This window comes from Microtus pennsylvanicus, chromosome 4 (assembly GCF_037038515.1).
Source record: "Microtus pennsylvanicus isolate mMicPen1 chromosome 4, mMicPen1.hap1, whole genome shotgun sequence".
Lineage (NCBI taxonomy): Eukaryota > Metazoa > Chordata > Mammalia > Rodentia > Cricetidae > Microtus > Microtus pennsylvanicus.
The window spans coordinates 99,739,170-99,764,592 of record NC_134582.1 but is presented as its reverse complement, the minus strand read 5'-3'; the positions used below and the strand labels follow the sequence as shown (position 1 = coordinate 99,764,592).

The 25,423-nt window shown below is 41.5% G+C and overlaps 1 protein-coding gene across 3 annotated transcripts in view; it reads right to left on the bottom strand.

Annotated features, from left to right (window-relative positions):
* The window catches only part of Exoc2 (exocyst complex component 2), a 165,575-nt gene that overhangs the window by 56,615 nt on the left and 83,537 nt on the right, over positions 1 to 25,423 (bottom strand). For all 3 annotated transcript variants that reach the window (XM_075969965.1, XM_075969967.1, XM_075969966.1), the window contains exons 12-21: positions 24,943 to 25,068; positions 21,100 to 21,224; positions 11,560 to 11,625; positions 11,253 to 11,410; positions 10,703 to 10,824; positions 9,437 to 9,498; positions 4,458 to 4,538; positions 3,909 to 3,968; positions 3,148 to 3,209; positions 915 to 981 (exon numbers count right to left, since the gene is read on the bottom strand). In XM_075969965.1, coding sequence (XP_075826080.1) covers positions 915 to 981; positions 3,148 to 3,209; positions 3,909 to 3,968; positions 4,458 to 4,538; positions 9,437 to 9,498; positions 10,703 to 10,824; positions 11,253 to 11,410; positions 11,560 to 11,625; positions 21,100 to 21,224; positions 24,943 to 25,068 — 929 coding nt within the window. The remainder of the gene's footprint in view (positions 1 to 914; positions 982 to 3,147; positions 3,210 to 3,908; positions 3,969 to 4,457; positions 4,539 to 9,436; positions 9,499 to 10,702; positions 10,825 to 11,252; positions 11,411 to 11,559; positions 11,626 to 21,099; positions 21,225 to 24,942; positions 25,069 to 25,423) is intronic.

Genomic DNA, 25,423 nt, shown 5'->3' with positions numbered 1-25,423 from the left:
CATTGATGCAGGCCGCATTGAGCTACTGGTCTTCCTACCTGCCCTGTGTTGAAGATGGGGTTCCCCTACAGCATCCACAAGGGAAAAGCCAGGCTAAGTGGCTGGCACACAGGAAAATATGTACCATTGATGCCTTCACACAGGTTAACTTGGAAAACAAGGATGCTCTGGCTAAACTGGTGGAAACTATTAGGGCAAATTACAATGACAGGTAAGATGAGATCCACCGCCACTGGGTCCTCCTAAAAGACGAAGAAAGCAAAAGCATAGTTGGGCCAGATGGTTGGTAGGGTCTTAGTTTCAAAGGCCTTTTCCTCCAGCCCCATCCCTTCTACCCCACTTTCTTCCCAGATTCACAAGGAAAGGCCGGCTTCAATCCACTCTGCGGTTTCCCATAGCTCTTACCACCTGTCCTAGTTGACTTTCCCCCCAACACATGCGAGGTTATCTGGGAAGAAAAACCTCAACAGAGAACTGAGTAAATGCCTTCATTAGATAGCCTGTGGGAATTTGGTTTGGCTTTGTCACGTAACCTATGTTCAAACAAAACAGGAGAGTTGTAGAAATAAAGCAGCGAAAAGTGGGGTTTGTCAGGCTGAAGGGGCAAACAACACAATGTAAATGCCGTGCCTCTGCCCCTCCCAGGCCGTCCAGGCAACTCTGCAGCACCAGCGAACAACCAGGGCACCTTTAACACTCAAGAGGCAGCGGACACGCTGGGTCTTTTCATGTTTAACTCCAGGGAAAGATCTTTTTCTGTGTGATACACACACACAAATATTTACACAACATAATGTAGTCCCACAGCAAAGTGCAGTGTCTACAGAGTCCATCTTACATGACTTAGGCGGATTACCACAGCCACAACCTTTAACATGACACACTTTACTTTCTGTGTTTGGCATTTTACTTACTGAAGTCAAACTGAAGTCTTCATGGATGCTTCCAAACAAATCAGGAGACGAAACATCCACAGAAAGACTGAATGTAGAAGAGGCAAGAAAACAGTCACAATTAAAACTGGCTTAAAACTACATTGACTTCAAATGTTTTGATAAAAACAGCTGTACAACTTCCAGAATGTCTTCTTTATATTTAATGTATATAAGGAAGCACTATGGACTTATTTCTTATCCAGGGCTACATAAAACTTCTTTGGGAAAAGTCTCAATACTCAAGTGACTGTATTAAATTAAAAAACAAATTACCAAATGGTCAAATGTCAAATAATAGTCATATAATTAAAGTGTTTTTAACTATTAGAATTTCCAGGGGAAAGTTCAAAACTCATTTTCACAGTGACCTACTTACAGGTGAGCTAAGTTAGCTGATCACGCATAAGCAATCAAAACCACTCAAAGGTGAAAAGCGAGAGCAGGGTAACTCACTCGTTAATTTACTGATTTAACAGAATCAGAAGAAATACCTTAGCAAATTTTTTCTTTAAACTTGACTGACTTGAATTTATATGGAAGTCTAATATGATGAATATAAAATAATACTTCAAAATAGCAATAATAAAAACACTTGGGAGGCAGAGGCAGGTGGATCTGAATTAGAGGCCAGTTTGGTCTATAGAGCGAGTTCCAGGACAGCAAGTTCCAGAAAAACCCTGTCTCAAAAAAACCAACCAAACAAAGCAAGCAACAACAACAACAAAAATACGAATCTGAAAAAGAGTTGAAATATAAAGAAATGCTAATTAAAACAGCCCTAACTAACACAGAGTTACATATGATCAGAGCAGGAGATAAAGTTCGGAAATCCGCACCACCTGGTAGAATCCAGCAATGAAGGAATGAGAAATTCTAGCAAAGCATAAAAAAAGACTGACTTCACCAGATCGCAGATCTGGCTGTGATTAGTGATGCAATGTTCTGGTGGCATAGTGAGCCGAATACATACGATCATATCAAAAAAGACCTACAAGAATTAAAAATGTGGGACTAAGGCGATGGCCATTGGTATAGTGCTTACCACCCAATGTGAGCAGCAGAGTTCAGCTCTCTAGAACCCATATAAATACCAGGTGGGTATGACAGCTCACCTGTGCTCCCATTACTTGTAAGGTAGAAACGGGCTAGTTAGGCAAGCTGAGTCAGTGAGCTCTGGGCAAATGAATGACCCAGCCTATATACGGCAGGGACAGATCTGGGAAAAACATTCACCAGCTACTTCTGGCCACAAAGTATGCCCTCCCTGCCCCATTTCTCCCCCCCACCACACACATACACACGCAAGTAAACACACTGGGAATGTGCATATACATACAGATTTTTCAAAAAAGTATTTGTTCCCTAGAGACAATAGTTTTATATACCAAATGAACAAAATTTAATGCTAAGCATGGTGGTTTGAATAAGAATGTTCCCCATAAAGTCTTGTGTTTCAATGCTCATAGGGAGTGGCACTATTAGAAGGTGTAGCCTTGTTGGAATAGGTGTGCCCTTGTTGGATGTGTGTAAGTGCATGCTTTGAGGTCTACGCTCAAGCTATATGCTCAAGCTATGCCCAGTACACAGGCTCTCCTTTTGCTGCCTTTGGATCAAGATGTAGAACTCTCAGCTCCTTCTGCAGCACCATGTCTGCCTGCACACCACCATTTCAAATCAATGGTAATGGACTGAAGCTCTGAAACTGTAAGCCACCTCAATTAAATGCAATTAAATGTTTTCCTTTATAAGCTCTACCATGGTCATGGTTGTCTTTTCCCAGCAATAGAAACCCTAACTAACACACAAGTAAATAGAAAAATTGCCAATTAGGTTCTGTAAACACTTATTTTGATACTATCTGTGTTAAAGCATGAACCTTAGGAGCATAGAAGTTTCAAATGCCAAGTGTCATCCAAAAAGACTGCACACAGGAGTTTCACATGCTAAGTATCAACTGGAAAGCTGCACATTACAAAAATAAGGACAACAGCATTATGTGCTGCTCCATGTGACAGAGCCAGGAGAGAACAAGCATCTGTCAAGTCAGGGCAGGGTCTCAGAAGGCCAGGACCACAGAGAGAGGGCAACCCAAGCATATAGTAAGTTCACAGCAACCTAGATTTCACGTGAGACCCCACCTCAGTATGGAACATATTTCTTACATTTTATTACTCTTAAATGCATCAATGAGATTAATTACATTTTTACTTACTGAGTAGTATCTATGTCTGCATCAGGCTTGGTGCTCAGTTGTTCCAGGCAGTATATAAAAACCTGGATTAAAAATAGCAAGTTTCAGTGGTATGAGTTTTCAGGTATCAATCTATTTTAATATTAAAACAATTTTATATAAATTAAAGCAGAACTGTCTGGCCAATAAAATATAAAGTAGGGGAGAGATACGTCTAGTAATGTAGGTGTGTAGGTGTGTGTGTGTGTGTGTGTGTGTGTGTGTATGTGTGTATGTGCGAACTAAGTAGTAGAAATATATATACTCCATCGATGTCTAACTACAAAAGCAACAGAATATCATAAGCACTTTGAATCAACTTTTATGTATTTAGTTATGTTCTTGAATACATTTTAGGAGAAAGACTCCTTTCCTTTTCTTTATTCGTTCACAAACATGCTCAGTTTCATTTATGTACTTATGAAGCACTGGTCCCAAATAGCTTTACAACTCTAGATGAATTATAAGCAACCAATTTTCATTCAGTTTACTCTGCCGTCTAAAGGATATGAATACAAAGTACCATGAAAACAGAACACAATATAATGAAATATACAGGCATTGCTAAAATAAACAAGAACTATTCCTACATTAAACTTTATCTGCATAGCCAACTTATTTTAAATGCTTTTGCACAAAGGTGAGATTTTAAAAGAACTCTTATTTAATAGTGATATGGACATTATCAATGGTGAATGACAGATCAGTGCATAGATTCAGTCTCGACCACTGCTTTTAGTTACCTGCATGATACTGATGCTTAGTTGGCAAACCTCCTCCTGGGTTTTAGGCTGTTGAAAGACCTATGAAGGATTTAGATAAAAAAGTTTTGATTTTGCTAAGCAAACAAAACGTTTTGCTTGAAATACTAGATGTAAAAGCTAAAACACGAAACACCACTCTGGGTGTCAGCACCCTCACTCCGAAGGGCAGCTTCCTACCAGTGGGTTCTGATCCCCAGTTGGCTGGTGATATCCAAGTCAGACATTCAATCAGTCCACAAGAACTCTGCTCTACTCAAAGCTGCTGGACCACATTTTATCTGCTCAGCCTGCCTTGGATCCTGAACTCAACACATCGAAGTAGAACTAAACAAAAGCATTTAGATGACAGAACAGCTCTTGGACATCAATGACTACTATTTATTATAGTTCCCAGGCAAGGAATTTCTTTTCTTTTTGTTTTTACATCCCAACTACAGTTTCTCCTCCCTCTTCTCCTCCCAGTCCTTCCATACCAGGTAGGGATTTCTTAAGACTGGCTAAGGCATGTGGAAGAGGGCCAAAACTCACACTGGCTTCTCCAGGCTTGCAGTCGACAACACCCTTCAATGACTGCAGGGAGTGCACGATGCTCTGTTCAAACTGGTACGGCTGAAAGAAAGAAAACCTCCTATTTATGGAGCTGAAAGCAACCAAAAGCTCAAGTCTCCGGAGTTACAGAAAAGAACAAAGACACAATCTGACCAGAAGTCTAAACGCAGTGGAGTGGAGACTGGCATGTTTCAAAAGGGTTAAATTTTGAGAGTAAAGCTTTTCTAATTCATGTAGAACTGATTAAAGTTTTTTAATTAAAATTGTTCTTTCATAGGAAACTTACAAGGAACAAATGTAAGACATTCATACCTGAAGACTACATTGCATGCATATGATGTATGAGCTCAATTTTCTAGGTGGGCCACCTCTTATATTGCTCAGTCAAACCTAAAGTTATAAGAACTATCTAGAGGATGTACAGATCCTTGAAGCCAAGTAAGTCGCTGTACTCATTTTCTACGTACACTACATCAAAAACTGAAACTTGCAGCCTGCCTTTAATCCCAGAGCTCGGGAGGCAGAGGTAGGCAGGTCTGAGTTTGAGGCCAGCCTGGTCTACAAAGTTAAGTTCTAAAAGAGCCAGGGTCACGTAGAGAAAGAAACACTGTCTTAAAAAAAAAAAAAAGAAAGAAAAGAAAAAAGAAAAAACAAACCGAAAAAAAATAGAAAAGGAAATGAATGGATAGAAAAGAAAAGAAGTGGGAACAGATTAACATCCTAGTGTCTGTGTTCTGTGATCACTTGAAGTTCACACGAGCAGATCTGATAGAATTCTCACTACATGCTTTTCCAAGTTGAGAGGCATCCAACATGACAGTCACAGGTTTTTGTGTTGTTGCTGTTTTGTTTTTTATAGACATGAAACTGTAACTTAAACAGTAAGAAGCATCGGTGGAGAAAATACTGGAGCTCATAGAAAATGGTGTGGGAGGGTCTTCTCTCTAAACAGGATGGCCAAAGTCCCTGAGAACAAGGAAAAAGGTATGAGGACATCATGACACACGAGAGGACAGCAAACCTCAGGACTGAGGCCTCAGTAAGACAGTGAGTTGCTGGCACTGAACACAAGTGCAGAGAGGGATTAGGACCTAAGATTTGCAAGGGCTCTGAGCAAGGCCAAGACTAACACTGAACTAACACTCTGGGCAGGACATCTTCAGGAAGAACCAGAGCCACCAGTTTTTAGAGGGAGTTTGGGAAAAAGCAGAAGAAAAATCCATACACATCGAAAACAAAACAAAACCAGTTTACTTTTCTAAAATAGGGCCTTGGTATTAATGTCACTATACTGACGCACACTGAAACCAGTAGGAGCACCATGAAGAGGAGTTAAAAGTACAAGTGGGAAAAGGAAGAATAGGCTGAACCATAAACGCACAAAAAGCATTTGGAGTCACACTGTTCATTACTGCCGAGCATGTGGGAAGCCTGGGATTTGAGCTGAAAGATTGCAAAACAAAGAGAGAACAAATGGTCAGATGGTGACCTGCTTATTAGCCTATCGTCCACAGTAGGCACAGCTATCTAAGATGATTAAACAAAAATAGCAAGCACAATGTTGAGAATAAAAACTGAATGTCACCTGTGGGCAGTGAGACACTGGCGTTCATGTGTGCTCACTTAGACATCATATGTTAGGATCTCAACTAGACTTCCGTACTCTTTACACCTATATTAGTACCACGAATGGACAGAAAATACCAGACGGCTTAGAGAGCAGCTTCAGCCAAGGCAGCAGTAAACAGTCTAAACGACTGCTCTTCCTATTCTAGAAACACCTGTCTGTTGTCAGTGAATCATCCACCTGTAGGAGGTTATCAAAACCATTCTAGTTCTGAAAGAAATCTCCAAATTAAATAAAAAAGAAAGGAAAAGGAAGGAAAAGAGGGGGGAAGGAGGGAGAAAGGGAGAGAACAGTATATGATAAAACAGTACACTTTCACCTGATCTGTTGTAGAGCCTCGGTAAGGGTATAGCTAATGAGGGTCTAGCTAAGACACTTTCCAGATGCAGAGCAGCCATGCCCTCAAAGGCTCAGCGCTCACTTCCAGAGCACATATGGGGATCCTTCCTAATCCCAGGCACAGCAAAGGGAGAAGCAAGCTTTCTCCTCAGAGGGTTAGATCAAAGTTCAGGGCATGTAAATGAGTCTGTCCTTAGGGTGCACATGCACAAAGGGTAGAGCTGCTCAGAGCTGGGATGTGGGCTCCTGCTCTCTAAGTCTTGACCCCTCTTTCCTCTTGAGAAAGTTCTGTGCTGAGCGGCTACAAAGGTCATCAGCATCATCAAGCCCACCACGATAGCTGCATTCTTCACCAGCATTGGCTAGAAGATGTTTTAGCTGACTCCAGATGCACCACTTCAGCGGTTTGTTTCACACAGCCCACAGGGTTTAGTTCTTTTTAACCCTGTGTGTATTCATGTGACGTCTGTGTGTAGTGAGGGCCAAACAAAATGAATTATCTTGTGGTTATTACTGCACGAGGGAAATCCAATTTTACAAACAGAATAGAGCTATGCTTACCTAATAATAATCCAGTCATTTTCCAGGGTTCCCAGCAGAGTTCTACTCTGTGGTGCAGGCCACGGGAGTCTGCACATGCTGACTTACTGACCAAGGTGCTAAAGCCAGCACCTATGTTGTGCTGGACGACTGAGTGTTGGTCAGCTTTTGTTTTTCATGAAACAAGGACTTTTAACTTTCTCAAACTGAACATACAGGTTTTTTTTCTTCCTTTGTACAAAATTCATTTGAGACAGAGATCAAGCATGGAAATTAAGGTAACTTGAGGTCTGCATGGTGCCCCAGTTGCTATAAGCATTAACTTAACAAATAAAATTCTTTGTCCAAAACTTTGTAGTTCACGTCATGCTTTAGTGCACAGAACCACATCTACTTCTAAGTCCACACTATAAAGGCATTCTGCTCAGTTTTGGTGAAGGGAGACTCAGGCCAAAAGGATTCTGGGTCTTCCCTAGGAGAGACTCTGACTCTCAGGAGGGCAGTGTTGACTCCTCCATGCCACCATTCAGAAGAGTGATGTGTGCTATGGGCATAAGCCGTAGAGGAAACATGAGATATCCCACGTCAGACAGCTTAAGAAGAAATTTTAACACAGCATCTCTTGTTGCTTAGATCTCCCAGTCACCCTGACACAGCACACAGTCATCTGAGGGAGAGCCTCAGTGCCGCAGCTGCCTGGATCAGATCAGCCCGTGGATGTCTGTGCAAGGCTGTACTGATATAGTAGGGCCCAGTACACTGTGGGCAGCACCAACCTAGACAAGCTGTTCTGAACTATACAAGTGAATGGGAATATAAGCCTGCAGCCAGCCATCAAACATCCTGTCCCACGGTTCTTGCTTGATGTCACTGGCTGTGAAGTGAGTTCCTTGACTAATGACAATGCCAGATGGAATAGCCTTGAGTTCTTGCACTGACTTCCCAATGATGGGCTGTGACCTGGGCTTATAAGCTAAAGAATTCCTTTCTTCCCTAAGCTGCTTTCGGTCAGAGTACTTTAACACAGCAGCAGAGATAAAACTAGAAATTCAAATGACTTCAAAATATAATCAATATAAAAACTATCTTCTTAGTCTTTTACATATCTCAGGAAGTGATGAGCTAAGTACCACATGCACTCTTTCTCTACAGGGCTAGTGTGAGAACTAATCAAAGAATACTTTAGATTTAAATGCAAATAATATGATCAACAGAACAAATCCAATCAATTAAGCATTTTAATCTAAAGATCCTCTGAAAAAATCCGTACTGATTATTAAAAATAATGAACTTTCTCAGCTCATCTCTTGCATGATTTAACTTAGGAAACACTGGCGATAGCTATGTCTTTTCTAAACTTAAACAACACTGGCATCCATTTATACTGACCTGGAGTAGAGCCTTGAACTTCAAGGAGACAATCAGCCCCAGCTTTTGAAGTGAGACTACTTAGAGCCCATGCAGACTCCAGGAGAAGGAAAAATGCTGGGTGGGATCTCTGTTCCCAACTAACCAGTGGTTTATAATTTGTGGGGCCAAATCCACTTTATTCTTGGCAGAAACTACAAGTTCCAAACTCAGAACTTATTTTCTCTCCCTTGCAAAGGAGGACATGAAAGAAACTGGCAGTAGTCATACTGCCGAGTGGCTACTTCCTCAGGCTTGGGGACGTTTTCGGCCAACAGACTCTGAAGACAGTGGCTGTGGAGACTCAGACTGCTCTACGTTCCTCCTGACAGGAGTGAGGCTTAAAGGACCACCAGGATTGCCAGACTGAAGCCGGTACAGGGGGTCACCCTGGGCACTGGCTGACGACAAGCTACGTGGCCAGCATGAGGAAAAGGCACCCACTGTTGTCCTGCCTAAGTCTCCGTTTCAGCGGCCACTCAGTCTCCATCAGACTGCCAGGCACCCCTCGAAAAGGCATGAAAACACGAAAAACTATGAAAAGTATTCTCGGTGGCACTTAAAATTCTAAATCCACCCAGAAAAGAGGATGTTTCTAGAACGAACACTCTAGAAATAGATCATGAGTCTGTTTGCTGCCAGACCTGTGTGGAGCTGCCTGCACTGGCTTATGCCTCTAGCTTGGGTTTGTTTTAGCTTTGGGGACAGAACCATCATTCCTCTAGCTTGCATTTCTGAAAATATCAAGTTGCTAAGCAATGCAGAATTAAGCACACCCTAGTTTTAAAAAGTAATGCAAACAGAAGTAGTGATATAGTAGCGGTTCAGGCCAACACAGACTCTACCGTTTTCACTCATTTTAAATGTCTGTGATCAGCAGTAAGCAAAACTGACTTTGGGAATGGACATTTTAAGATCATGACACAATTTCTAGAAACCAGTTGGAGTTATAATGCAAAGTGAACATGATCCTTAAGAAAATAAACACATTTCTCTTGCCTGTAACAAACATTAATGACTAACAATAAAATTAATTTAAACTTACTAGGGAAGTCAGTCCTTCATTGTCAACAATCCAATCTTCTTTTTCAGCTAATCTCTTTATTTCTTCATGGAAAAGAAGGACACAAATACTTTCTATGACAACTGTCTCACAGAACTTCAACAAGACAAAAACATCCATGGGTTGTGGCTTTTAATTATTTTACATAAGTTTGTGAAAAAAGAGATACAATGCAATATTTACAGATTTGAGGACTTAGTTATGTGTTTTTCACATTTTCTAACAAATGGCTATTTTGTTTGTTTGTTTTTAGAAACAGTTTCTCTGTGTAGCCCTGGCTGTCCTGGAACTCACTCTGTAGACCAGGCTAGCCTTCAACTCAGAGATCTGCCTGCCTCTGCCTCCCAAGTGCTGGGAGGATTAAAAGCATGTGCCATCACCATGCTCATGCAAATACTTTTGGGTTTTTTTTCTTTGTTTTTAGCAGCACAGCCTAATTTGGAGCTTTCTAGACTAGGAGCAAAGAAGCCTTACAACAGTGATTACTCTCTCAGTATTCGTCACCAAGTGCTAGACATGTGCAAAATCAGCCCCCAGTGTAGTCTAGAGTCAGGGTGAGTCCTCCTTCTCACTCCTGAGTGGAGGCTGGCTCCCTCTTGAGGAATGGTACTTGCTCAAACCTTCAGCAGGGAGGCTTGCTGAGGTGAAGATGGAGGGAAATGTTTAGCTTCTTAGCTGTGCAGGGTCTTCCACACTTAAAGTCCTGGTGGCCTATGTTGTTTATAACAATGTTCTTATTTGTTTCTTTTTTAAAAACACATTTAATACTTCAACGGTCATGTTATAAAAATAACTTGGTAGCCTTTTGGTAGCTCTATATAGAAAATTCTGGAGACGTTTCAAAGTATAAAGAAAAGCATGTATAATTTCTAGTATCCACAAAAACACTGCCAATCATGTTCTGATTTCATGTGATTTTAAAATTTACTTAGAAAATATCCACAAGTTTCTTAAACAGGGTCCGTATTTTACATAAACTTTTCTATCCAACAGCTTCTATTTAAAATTTGTTATTTTAAATAAATTCTTAGCTTCAAGTACATCCATCTTAACTTCTGCAGTGTCTTAAATCTCAACTAAATTGTTTTTAAAAGGTACTTTTTAAAAAAAGGAAAAATTCTATTCTACAGTTAGAAATGAATAAATACATGCACATTTCCCTAACACTAGTTTTCTCTTATTTTCAAGGCTTTGGAAGCTTTCTAGGGTAACCTTGTCAAGTAAATGCTACTAATTTTCCTAACATACCTTCTGCTGTATGCTGCAACGTCACCATTATACAACGTATGCGGAGGTCCAAAATTAGGTCCTGGATAATCTGTAACATGTCATTGGGAATTTCCAGGGCAGTCAATGATTCATACGTCAGCCTGGCAAACAAATAAAACACAATACAAGAGAGTAAATGGGGCCCCAAGCAATCCCTGCCACTGCTTGGAACTATCCTGCAATTATGCCAAACAGAGCTTATGAGCAACAGCATGAGTGTTGAAAGTGGAAAGTGGAAAATGCAGCAGGGACTGTACAGGGTCCCTGCAATAGATGGATCCGCATAAGTATGACACTCTCATCTAGCACTAACACCAGGAATGCTTAAGAGCTGCTTTGTTAGATTATAAGTGAGAAATAGGCAAAGCAGCAGGACAGAGAAATAGAAAGTTGATTCTTGGTTGACATGTTAAGCAACACATTCTACTCTAGGGTGTTGACTGTTTTCAAAAAGCACTAAAGCAAACAAATGCATGTAAACCCACCAAGCCCTTTCAATGAGCATGGCTCCCAATGGGTCCACACTTACCTTATAGTCTGGATAACATGAGCGAGCCACTGCCCTGAGAGCTCCGCCTGCACCTCCCAGCCTCCATACTGCCTTCCATCACCCTCTCTGAGGCTGAGTGGGAGCAGGGCTCCCCGGATCAGCTTCACCAGGGATTGCATAACTTCCTGAATCATTTTCTAGAAAAAGCAAAAGCAAAACTGCATTATGATCATCAGTCTGGGAAAGCTTGAGCTGAATGATCAAATGCATCTTGCCTATAAAGTTTTCCACAATGTTGGGGAGAAAACCCAGTGCCCTGAAGAGTTGACTCTCATCCCTCGCTTACCTTGAAGTCATTTTGTCTCTGCCTTACATTCTTGGATCTTTCAATCTGGCCTGACTTCTCAGCAGTCTGAGAAATTGGAAAACAAACACGTATTAGTTCTCTTTTAGAAATAACCTAGAAAAGTTAAGAAATGCTTTAACATCTATACATGAAGACATGAAACTTAACCTGAAATGAAATGCTAAGACATAACCAGAGAAATCTTTCTTATTCCAAAAGAAGCTAGCCTGCCTCTTTCTAAGTTCTGGTATGAATCTATGTACAAACCCAATAAACAAGTTGAAACTACCAATTTTGTAGTTGCACTGGGTGTGCCATTTTCATCAGCAATCGACACAACTAAACCCCAGTGTATCATGTCTATGCTGGTGTTCTTCCCATCATGTCTCGGGAACAAAGGAAGAGTAAGCTTTGAATTAGTGAAGTGATCCCCAGGACATCTGCTCCATGTCTTCCATAAATATTTATTATAAACACAAGTACTACATGTGCTACTTTACTTTTATTTATAAATCATTGTCTTCTCTACAGTGTACCTTAGAGAATACATCCTACCATTCTAGAATCATTTATTTCTGTTTACTCATAAAGCCTATGTTTTTCTTTACGTAATGTGTGGAAGACTGTTTTCATGGCTAAGAGAAATCTGTTCAACAAGAATTCTTGTAGTTTTTTATTAATAAATGTTCTGACAACCAAATATTACTACATAAAATACCCTAAAATGACAAGCTTATGATCTTTTCAGATAAAGAAGCAATAACAAAATTAAACACTGCAAAACCAAACTCTTGATACTTCATTAATACAACACAAAACTGTTAAGTTTAAAAACTTAGGCACTAGCCAGACGGTGATGGCGCATACCTTTAATTCCAGCACTCAAGAGGCAGAGGCAGGAGGATCTCTGTGAGTTCAAGGCCAGCCTGGTCTACAAGAGCTAGTTCCAGGATAGGCTCCAAACTACAAAGAAACCCTGCCACAATAAAAAAAAAAGTAAGTAAGTAAATAAATAAATAAGAAAATTCAGATACTGTTGATTAAGGTTAAAGATATGTCAAAAGACTCTTCAAGCTAAATATTTAGGCACATCATAAATAACTGCAGCATTCCCTTGAAGCTAATGTGGGAATATAAGTAATGCTTTATCTAAGCATACATACAGCACACATTCTAGAGACACAGCATGTGGAGCTGAGTTCTACGTGAGTGTTATTGATGAGAATGGGTGAAAAGGGTAGAGTGTTCTAAGAACCAGTACTCAATATACATACAGCAATACCCTTTAACTCACATGTGTCTTAAAACTTCATGTAAGCTGAAGCTTTTATCACTTTTCCTGTGTGAAAATACACTTTTGCTTTCAAACCTAAAAATGCAAACTGCAGGTTTACCTATTAATCACGGAAAAAGCTAACTCCTGAGAGCACGGCCTTATGCCACTCCGAATGTTTTGCTAAACAAGATGATTATATCTTTATTTCCAATACAAATGCGAAATACCCAGAACATAACAAGCAGGAACGTGCCAAGATTAAGTGTTCCATAATAAGCAAGCTCTGGGTCAGCCTGAGTGTTGCAAGGGGCAGACCATGTGCACAGGTGAGATGCTGCTGCAGCCAGGAAGGTAGCACACAAATGCTTCTCTTCTACACTGCCAAACCACAGGGCTCTACTGACCTCATTTCTGCTCTGTCCAGCTCACTGATACACAGCAGCCTTCCCGATGCTGCTATTTGTCAGATCTCAGTTGGAACACATTTTTCTCTTCTATCTTCTCTCACTCATTTTGCCTATAGCTTCAGATACTATCTCCCGTATGGGTACCTGCAGACTAAACCCTCTGAGACTCATCAATCTCAATTACCTACTAACTCTTGAATAATTCACAGGAACCTTGCATGTACCACAATAAGAAAACCTGTAATGTTTCCTCCAAGATACTTTGTGAATGGCATCTGCTTAGTGAGAAACCTGCTTCATTGCTGTATCTGCATGCTTGCCTTCAGTTCTCCCCAGGATCCACCAACAAGACCTGCATACTGCCTCTGAATGCAAACTGCACCACTACTTTCTCTCTACTTCCACTGACAACACCTCTCCCATCCCTACTCCTCCTGCACACACAGTCCTATGGCTTCTTCCCATGATTCCCTCCAAAAGGCAGCTGGCCCACTGACATGGAAGCTGCTAGGACCTGTGCATGCCAGGGCTCTCCTTGGAGCCTCCCCTTGGTGATACATGTGCTGTGTGAGCTTCTTTGTCTACTTATATGCTAAGGTTCAGTTGAGAGATTATGGCTTTGAGTCGTTTTCCTTTGCATCCTACTACTGACCATCTTCATTACAAGTCTGGCTTTGTCCTTTTGATAGATACTCACAGAATTAAGATGAGTTTTTAGAAATTAGCTTTTAATCGGCTTATTCAAGAGGGGAAGTCATTGTTTTATTTACATAGTATCTTTAGCATTTTAGAATGGACTTATGCATGCATGCTACATGTATGCGCATGTGTGTATATAGTCTGTATATAAGTGTGTGTACCAGTACCTGGCATACTGTGATTAAGATCCTGTTCTGAACATGCTTTCAAAAGCATTCCTACCTCCAATCTGTGCTGATCTAAATGCTTCCCAAAATCCCCGAGGTATCAAGTCTCGTGACAGACTAGCCAGCCACCAGGATATATCATACTATACTTACTGTACTTACTACACCTCGCTATGCTACACCACACTACACAAAACCACACCACACTACACTATACTGCACACACTATATTACACCACACTATACCACACTACACTATACTGTACACACTACACACACTACACAAAACTACACCACACTACACTATACTGCACACACTATATTACACCACACTATACCACACTACACTATACTGTACACACTACACACACTACACAAAACTACACCACACTACACTATACTGCACACACTATATTACACCACACTATACCACACTACACTATACTGTACACACTACACACACTACACAAAACTACACCACACTACACTATACTGCACACACTATATTACACCACACTATACCACACTACACTATACTGTACACACTACACACACTACACAAAACTACACCACACTACACTATACTGCACACACTATATTACACCACACTATACCACACTACACTATACTGCACACACTATACTCACCACACTATATTACACCACACTATACTACACTACACTATACTGCACATGCTACACCACACTACACCCCACACACTGTACACTATACTACACTATGGCTCCTGAAAAGCCTGGTGAACTCAGGTCTTTCTTAGAGACCGAACTGACAACGAAATGGAGAGCAGAGGGCTGAGAGTTTTGTGTGGTGGCGACAGTTTCTGATAGTTTTGATATTATAGAACTGAGCAATCCCGGTATAGAAGAAAGGTTCATAATGTCTGCCCTTTATAAAAGCAAATCTAACTTTTCAGCTTTTAATAAAGTGTATATTTGCTTAAAGTTCTAGGACTTGAAAAATGTTGACTCCTAATGTTTAGCAATTATTTGGTGCTTTAAAATAGACTACATTGAAGCACACCCACAGTGAGACAGTGTTGGTACCCATTTCGTTAACTAAAGCCTCAATTCTTTCCTGCACACACAGACCAAAACCAGTTTGTGGTGAGCCCAACGGCAGATTTCACTGTTCTGATTCACATGGGCCCAAATAGGTGAAGAAGTGACTATTGTTTAAACTGCTAGAAACTTCTGACGAATGGCCTCTTAATAACCCAGGTAGTTCTACAATAAGAGAAATAGGACACTGACATGAAGTGTGTTTAAAGTTCTCCGGTATCAATTATCTTTAGATAACTTTAGTGCCAAGCCTCCTCCCAGTGTCCACTCAACCATGTTTCTGGTTTCACTCTCCAGCTCTTCTGCTTCTTGCTACTTTCCTGCGGTGGCTTCCAAGCTTCTCAATAGAGAAGAAATGCTCTAAAAATGTGCTGAGTTATGGACGTAAATAGAAACATCACAGGCCAGCCAATTCAGCAGACGAAGTAAGATACATTTCTTTTCATTTAAACAGTATGTTGTCATGAAATCCGAAGGAGGTCACAGGCTTCATCGACAACCAAATGTTTACATATTTACTCTAGGTAGGACCTATATGGAAGTGTGTTCTCTTTTAACTGATATAGCAAAAGATCAAAACCATTTGTCAACTTTATGATTCCTGAAAGACAGAAACCAACTACTCTGAATGTGCGGCGTGCCACCTACAAGAAATGATACAGCTGGGAGGCGGTGGTACATGCCTTTAACCGCAGCACTCAGGAAGCAAAGGCAGGCAAATATCTTCACTCAAGGCTAGCCTGGTCTAAAGATTGAATTCCAGGACAGCCAGGACTACACAGAGAAACTCTTATCTTGAAAAAACAAAAAGAAATGATCTGAATTACTGGAATAAAACACTTGGCTGGAATAAAATCTATTTTCTAGGGGACTTGTTTTTCTCATGAATTAATTTACCCTGACATTCTTTTGTGTTACTGTAGAAGTTCATCGGTCTGCTTACTTCCCACCACTACTAAATCTTGTTTACACATATGTGCCAGGCCAATGTCATTTCAAATATTGGAATAATTCTGATGGGGGACATAACACTAGAGATCAGACTTTGGGCCTACTGCTTTTTAGACAAGAGTCAACCACCGGGCTGCATTCTCCAAAACTTAGGAACACAGTTTTCCAGAGAGTATCTATGCGCCGTTTCTCCTCAAGATCTGTACTTGAAGAGATGATAATGCCACTCTTCACCAGCAGTAAGCTTCACACCCTCCCAAATGGGGACAGATGCATACTGTGACTAAGATCCTCAGTAAATGTGAGAAACTGCAAGGGAGGTGCTGCTCGTCACATACACCAGACCTGCAGACCAGAAGAGGCCAAGGTGGAGTAGAGGTCCAAAGGGAACTACAGAAAAGGACTTATGACCTGCCCTTCCCAACACACCAGAATCCTAGGACTGCAGAGTCTGCAGAGACCAAAGGCACCCCAAGAAACCTGCAAGAGCCCGAGGTCTGAGAACTTCCCCCTTTTAATTCAGAGTAGCTGTGCCAGCAAACCTTTCCATAAGTGCTGCCTCTATTGCTTACTTCCTATCATACTCTTGACTCTGTAACTTAAGACAGTTTTGCTTGTATATTGCTCCGTAGGCTCTTCGGGCTGCTGTTTATCTTCTCCACCCAGTTTCCTATGGCATTCAGCCACTCTCCAGCACATCCCACATACTCACTCTCAGTCCTACACCTTTTCTTCTTTCTCTCACACTTCCCCCTCATCCTTTTCCTTCTTGATTGTAAGCTTCCACATATTTAATACTTTCTATGATACATGGACCCAACAGCATCCCAACTCCCTCCCCTCTCCTCAGCTACTTTACCCACTTCATTTTTTTGAAGTTGATCTAATCCTTGACTCTTATCTTTATCAACCCTACTTTTCTCCCACTTCTAATCTTATTAACTAAAATCCGCATCTACTCCATACCATGCTTGGCTGTGTATCCTCCAGGAGCTACTGAAGTCAAAGGGACCACTGTTATTAATTGGCTAATATGTCTTTTGCACAGTGGTAATAGCAAGCAGATGTGGCTGTTCTTCCAGCTAATAATTTACTCAAGGCATAATACAGTGTTTACAACAGATAACCATAAACTCCTAGACCGAGGAATTATTTTATAAACTACACATTCAATTCTACCATACCCGAGTCCCACCTAAACACTGCAAATACTTCAACAGCTGAGAAAAAATATACAAAACAACACCAGATGTATAATTACAATGCAGTAACAAAAGAAACTGAGTAAGACAGCACAGTGCTTCCAAAAATTATTAACCCTACAGCAATGCCATCTAGTGAGAGTGAGTTAAACAAAATTCCAGATAGAGAACTCAGAATAATTTTCAGCTATGTTCAAAGACATAAGCAAATAGCTGAATAAATAAGGAAGGTGATACACGACATGAAGAAGGAATTCAATTAAGAGAACACTAAAATGTTGAAACAAAAACATTAAGTTCAAAAAAATTCTATGGAGTCTCAGGAACTCAATGAACTTCAATGAATCAAGGAAGGAGAGGACAGACTATCTGGAGTTTAGGGCAAAGTAGAGAAGCTTGAACAATTTAACACAGACAAAGATAACTAATAAGATAGTACATCTGAAGATACTTGACAATCTGAAAAGCCCAAACCTAAAGACACCTGGCATAGGAGAAAAAAACCTTGTCCAAAAGGCATAGGAAGCATTTTCAAAAAAAAACATAATAGAAAACACCCAGAGTTAGGAAAAGAGATGCCACTCAATACGTAGGGGTATTTAGGGTACCAGACAGACAAGAACAGGAAGGAACCTCCTTGTGTCGGATCATAATAAAAACACTAAATATTTAGACAATAAAAAAATATTGAGAGCAACAAGAGAGAACACCAAGTCACACGAGAAAGCAGCCCATTAGAATATAAGTAGACTATCAGTCTGAAACCTTAAAAGCCACAATGGCTCCAACAACAACGGTCTACACAGACATATATACATACATATATAATAAAGTGACCTATCATAACTGGAGGAAAAATAAAAACTTTTCATGATAAAAACAGAACGAAGACATTTATGACACTAAGCTCTACGGATGATATCTGGAGGGATACTTCAGACTAAAGAGAAAACAATTCCACCGACGAGCCACAGAAAGGATGGCCTGCACTAGAAATATAGTTAAGCAAGAGAATAAGGAGGAAAGAAAACACTATGAGATCAACAGGACGGTAGGAATCAGAATACTGATGGTCTCAGTTCCCCCATTCCAAAAGCACAAGCCAGTACACTGAACCAAAAAGCAAAGACTGTCTATTTGCTGCCTCCAAGGAATGTACCTCCCCTCTAAAGACAGACAGCACCTGCAGATAAAGGGTGGAGGTACATATTCCCAAGCAAATGAACCTCAGAAACAAGCAGGTATCACTTGGCTGATATCCCAAGTTAGTATTGTTTTTAGCTAATACATGAATTCCAGAGCTATCTATTGTATTACCAAACAAACAAACAACAACGAGGCGTTGGTGGTGTCTGGGAGGCCATGCCACTGCCAGAACCATCCTAGTCTGAGTAGCCAGTGCTTCCACCCAGAGCCAGGATGCCATCTGGGCCGAAGTTGCTGCTGAGGGCCATGTCTGAGTCCACTGTCCAGCAGTAGCTGGGGTCTATGCTGATGTCTGTGGCCCATGTCACCTCAGGGATCCATAGGAATCACGTGTGATGAAATTAGAGGATCATCCTGAGTCGGCCCCGCCCTTTGCTGGCCCTGCCTCTCTCTAGACACTGCAGCAAGAGAGCTAGCTGGCCCTGACCCTCATGGGAGAGCTGACCCCTGTCAGGAGAGATGGCTCCATTCCTCACCACAGGTAAGAAAGAACCAGCACTGAGAGCATAGGTATAGGAGAGCTGGTCCCACCCCCTTGCCTGAGGCAGGTGACCCCAATGGCCTGGAATGACCAGCTCAGCTACCACACAGGCCCACAGCCAGGCCTTGGGTTGGCCCACCCTAACATCTACCCCATCTAGAACCTGCTGGAGCTGGTGAAGGTTCAGGGCCTGTGGAACAATACCCACAGGATCTCCATGACATTTAATTATCATGGACAGGTTGGTTTTACTCCAGAGGTGTGGGCATCATTAAATATACATATCAACTAATGTTATAAATTGTATTAACGGTTGAGATCTCAAGGACAGAAATTATCACATGGTCATCTTGATAGACACAGAAAAGGCTTAACAAAATTCAGCATCCTTTCCTGTTAAAAGTTGTGAAAATTCCAGTGACATTCTTCAATAGAAAAAGAAAAATTTAAAATTCACATGGAAGTAAAAAAGATCCCAGAGAGCCAAAGCAATTCTGAGCAAAGATAGTAACTGCTGAAGGTAAAACTATACTTGATTTCAAACTATACTGTAGAGCCATAGTCATGCAAACAGCATAACACTGGCATAAAAACAGATATGAAGGTCGATGGAAAATAACAGACGGCCCAGATATAAACCTCATACCCATAGCCACTTGATTTTTGACAAAGGTAACAAATACACACACTGGAGAAAGGACAGCATCTTAACAAACAGCACTGCAAAAATTCAATGTCTATATGCAGATGAAACCAGATCCTTGTACAAAACTCAACATCAAAAGGCTCACGGACCTCAACAGGAAACCTGGCACTCTGAAACTGCTGGAGGAAAAAGAGGGAGCACACTTCTAAATAAAGGCATAGGTAAAGTCTTTCTGATACAAATTCAATCGCTCAGGAAATAGGCCAGTAATTGTGCTACTTTCAACCTTGATCAGAAAAGCTTCTTTCTCTAGTGGGCAGAGACTCAAAATTGGTCAAAGAGCCAAGAACAAATGATGTAGTGCTCAGTCCTAAAGGGAAACCTGCAGAAGATGATGCAGAATGAATTAAGGGGCAGAAGACGGAGGAGTGCTGTGAGCACGTCCTCTCGACATGCCATGCCTACTGACCCTGAACTCACAACAGCTGCGGTTACTCCAAAACCGACACAAAATCAAGTCCATAAAACTCAAGCAGGAGAGGGCACAGCTCATGAGGCTCCAACCCTACCCCAAGAGCTACTGGCAGATGTTGGTCGCTGAGGGAGAGACACCTTTTTCTTTGAGGATGTGTACCCCGTAAGGCTAAAACCGACACTAGTGAATGTCCAATTCCCATGTGTATAGATAAGACTAACTGGGCTCTGTGGGGGGTGGGAGGAGACACAGGATCAGGGCTGCTTGATGACATTGGGAAGGGGCTGTTGTGAGCAGCTGAGTGAGTTAGCCAGAGAATAGGTGTGGATATGATCAAAATAATTGTTTACATATGCGAAATTCTCAAAGAATAAATTGAAAACATTATGTTAAAAAGATACTCACTAAATGTTGCCCCTAAAAATGCAGAGGCTTATAAAACAAATAAACCGAGCCAGGGACCAGGCGACTTGTGTCAGTACTAAGTTCTTTCCCCACAGGCCGAGCTCCAGCAGTCCTCCTGGACTATCCTTTGGTCGCACATAATAGCATCCACACAATTTGGTCTGACTGACCTTCCACTTGACTGTGAATCTTGAAAACAAAGTCTAGTTCTCTTTTTAGATGTGTATCTCATTTAACCCTTAGAACCACTTGCAGAGCAGGAGAGCCTTGCTAGTCTGTTTAGTTCCAGACAATCGCATAACGAGCTCAAAGTCCCAGGGGTTTAGAACGCATTTAATTGATCTAAAAGGGTGAAAATGCTTAGCTTGGTGGGTGGTGGTTTTATTTACTTGCGAGTTTCTTTTATAATAAAGTTTACAAATTTTAAAGTAAGTGGATAAAGGTGTGAAGACTTTTAAGTCTTGAAAAGAGAACCTCAAAACCTTAAGTTTTAAGACCAGAAATTCAGTGACCCAGTTCCACCTGTAGGCAGAAGTGCATACAAACCTCACTGAAAAGACTTCCATTAACATATGAAATCCAGAGTTTCCAGAAGTTAGGCAGCTGACTTAACACAAGCTTCGTTAATTTTTCAACAAATGCCACTCTGTGGGGAGTTTTGTACCTCCATGCTAAAGGATAAAAGAATAAAACATTATAAATACATAGTTGAATCAAGAAGAAAAACGTGCTGAAACAGTGACCCCGCCTCCTTCCCTTCTTCCTGGTACGGCATTTCCTTAGGCCTCCTACTGGCAGCACCAGGCAGGGGGACAGAGGGACAGCAGATGCCAAGACCTCAGAGGACAGTGCTTCATCCTTGTCCTCAGAGTTGTTAGTTGTTCTTTAAAACGTCAAACATGGGGGCTAGAGATGGCTTAGAGGTTGAGAGCACTTGTTCTTGCAGAGGACTGGGGTTCAATTCCCAACACTCACATAGTGTTTGTAATTCCAGTTCCTGGGGATCTGACACCCTATTCTGACCCACAGGGACAGAAGTATAAGGTGAAAAGTATACCAAAACCTCATTTAATAGAAGAAAACAAATGGAGAAATTCACGAATACTAGCAGTTTTCGGGTTGTCCTACCTTTAGCTATGAGATCATCATGCCCTCTATGGGTTCCTCTCTACCTCCTCAGTCCTTACACAGTAGCCACCAGGAACACCCTGGGGTCCAGTCCTAACCCTTACTTGGCCTCAGGGTAGGGTATTCATTCACTCTATAACCAAACCCAGGCTTCTTTACAAGCTATCCCAAGGGTTGCCTTGTGGCTCAGTATCAGAAATTTGTGCAGCATGCATAATACAGGTTATTCCATCCTAGGCTGAAAACAGTGAAGGCAGACAAAAATAAAGAAACACCAGACAAAAAGTGTTGGTGTTTGCATTCCAGTGACGGAGGGGCTCTGCTGATTTATTTTAAAATGCTTATTACCATCCTGACTTGCTAATAGACCTCCAGAAAATAAGCTTTCAACGAAGATGTGGAAGGCCAACTCTCCCCTTCCCCACTAGCCTGGTGATAAAGAGCCACTATTACTGATTTCATGTCACTCTTTGCTAAATGCTATACACACACACACACAAGCAAATATAAATATGTTCTCATCATTCTCAAATGTCCTGTAATTGCTTGACTTCTGAAACATTTGGCTCTCTCTCCTCATCACTGTTCCTGTAAGTCCACATTCATACAGAGAGCACTTCCCTCTCTCTGAGAGACAGACTGTTTCATCTACAATTACTCAAATTAACAAGCTTCCTTCTAACAGTGAGACTGCCTTCCGTGTTTTAGTTAAAACTGATACTTTCACTAAAAGAAATCCTCCTGATTTAGCACATGTGCAAAAAGAATAAACAAGATAAATAAATAAACAAGAACCGCTGGGTCAAAGAGTGCAGCTACGGGGAATGTTGAGAAGGGACTGCATTGCCCGTGGAGGGGGGCTGTCCCCTTGCAGGAGAAACAGGAAAGCAGCAGCTTTGTGATATTCTCACCAGCAAACAAGCTGCCAAACCTGAGACAAAACATAACAAACTCCCCAAGGGCTTTGTGAGACTCAAGTACTAACTGCCCCTTAAAACTGTTATTGTCATGAATGAGAGCAAGGGCCTGCACCTGCTTAACCACCCTTGAGGCTTCCTTTGGCCACTTCAGGGCCTGCATACTTGGGCACATCAGTATTTCCATACTGTGGGGAAAAGACTGAAACTCATTCTCAGTGGTAAAAGGTGTAGTTCTTTATATCTAAGGGTATAGATTGGGGTCCATGAAAAGTCCCCAAAAGACCACCAGTCACGATATAATCAGCAAGAGCATTTTTATTATACCACAGGCATGTGGGGTCGTACACACCTGTACAAAATGGAGACAACAACCCCAAGACAGACGCATAAGCTTTTAAGCAGAGCTACAGGAATTTGAAAAGCAGTGTGACCATTCTATTTAGAATTGACTTACCCAAGTGGCAATCATATTAGTACATTTCTAATTGGTTAGAGCTAGGAGGAGTGGGCCCAGGCCATAGCTTTTCCATTCTTGGGCAAGTCTGGACCTGTGTGGGGGTGGAGGTGGGGATGTGAAGACCTAAAGATTATCTGTGAACTTATCATACAGCTGTAAACTGCTGAAAAACTGTGTTTTCAAAGTTTCTAGAATAGGCAAGTATATATACCAAGAAGATTTCATTTGACAACATGGCTTTTTTCCCTAAAGTAAATGATAACACCAAACTATTTTAGAAATAGTAGACAGCATGTTGCCTGCAATGCACAGGCCAGAGCCAGAAGTATCATGGGTTCAAAATAAGAAAATCTTTGAAAACATTAATTTAAATCCATTCTTTATAAGATTCATGTGAGTGTGTGTTTTAGCTGCACATGTATGTATGTGCACCGTGCTGTTTGATGCCCATGGGTGAGACAAGAACATTGGAGCCCCTGGGACTGGTGGTACAGATGGTTGTGAGTCACCATGTGGATGCTGGGAACCACATCTGTGCCATCTGCAAAAAGCAGCAAGGGCTCCTAACTACTGAGGAATCTCTGCAGCTCCCAAATTCAATTCTTTAAATTGAAGCACTGAAAGATTTGCCTGAGCACAGCAGCTGTATGGCATTTCCTCCAAGAACAGTGTTTCAAAGCACTGTGATTCCACCAGGTAGCTCTCTGACCTCGGTTCTGCATTCCTATTGCGGGACACTAGCCTGTATCCTTATCTCATGGATTCTTTGCTGGGAAGTAAGTGAAAGCAACATGGACACAATCCAAGACCCCATGGTCACTGAAACTGGCAGAGAGCTTTCAATGGTCCACATGTCCCTGTGTACTCTAACCATACATGTATACAGCAAGCAGTGCAGACATGCAATCACCCAGATTCATACACACTGTACACACAAGTCTCAAGGCAGCCGATCACGAGAATCGTTCTGTAGTACCAAAGAAAAAGAGGGAACTCTGATTTCCCACTGACTTAAAGCAAACAAAATTTTATTTGAGAAACCACAAGAGCAAAATGAGAGTAAATTCAGCTCCCTTCTTAAATCCAATAATAAGTATTGTAATGGAAACCATTTTATGATGGGAAAATGACTTAACAATCATTATTTAAAAACAGCAAACTGATTCCAAAAGCTTAATTGACCAAATCTTTTACAGCAGCTTTCTAGGTGAATTATGTTGTCGCATTCACAGCAGTGGCAAAGGCTGGCACAGCTGCTGGACAGTGATGTCAGACAGACTCTAGAGTACTGGAAGTGCTGCAAGAACTTAGCATACTGTTGTGATGTGGGAGTTCCCTCTGTGTGTTGCTTGTATTGGTTAATGAATAAAGAAACTGCTTTGGCCTCACAGGGCAGATCGTAGGTAGGCGGAGAAAAGAGAACTGAATTCTGGGAGGAAGAAGGCAGAGTCAGAGGGACACCAAGGACCTGCCGGAGTTAGACATGCTGAGACTTTGCTGGTAGGCCTGGTACTCGTGGTGATACACAGATGAAGAGAAATGGATTAAACTAATATGTAAGAGTTAGCCAATAAGAAGTTATAGCTAATGGGCCAAGCAGTGATTTAATTAATACAGCTTCTGTGTGGTTATTTTGGGGCTAAGCTAACTGGGTGACTGGGACAAACAAGCGGGCCCTCCTTGGAACACTGTTGCTCAGTCATCCAGGCCTGTGCAAAGCAGTGAAAGTAATGTAGTTCCAGGGCCTGTGCGGCACAGGGGAACTCAAGAGTATCATATTCTCTCATCTTTTTTACTACCTGCCAATTTTCTTAGGTATTAAATGGAGCCTTCCGGAAGTGTACAGACCAGGAAGATCATGCAGAAGAAAGGGTGATAACTTACTGTCATCACGACCAGACTGAAAGCTGCTACCCCTCTTCAGTGACGCAGTCTGGCTGAGATGGCCCAACACTGAGGGGCGCACGTCGTTATCAAGGTCCAGCATGGGGCTGTGCGGGCCTGGGTTACCTGGAAGAGAGATGACATTAGCTATTACGGTGGGCTATGATGTAATATAGAGTTTCTTCAAGGCTATTTCCTGCTCAACTGTTCCACTCTTTTACATACAGAATTGAAATAAAATTTTCTCCAAATAGCTTTCTTTTTCTTTTTTGTTTTTTTTTTTGAGACAGGGTTTCTCTGTAGCTTTGGAGCCTGTCCTGGAACTAGCTCTTGTAGACCAGGCTGGCCTCAAACTCCCAGAGATCCACCTGCCTCTGCCTCCCGAGTGCTGGGATTACTGGGATTAAAGGTGTGCGCCACCACCGCCCGGCTCCAAATAGCTTTCGCTTTTTAAAAAATTTCTTATGGTCCTAAGGATTGA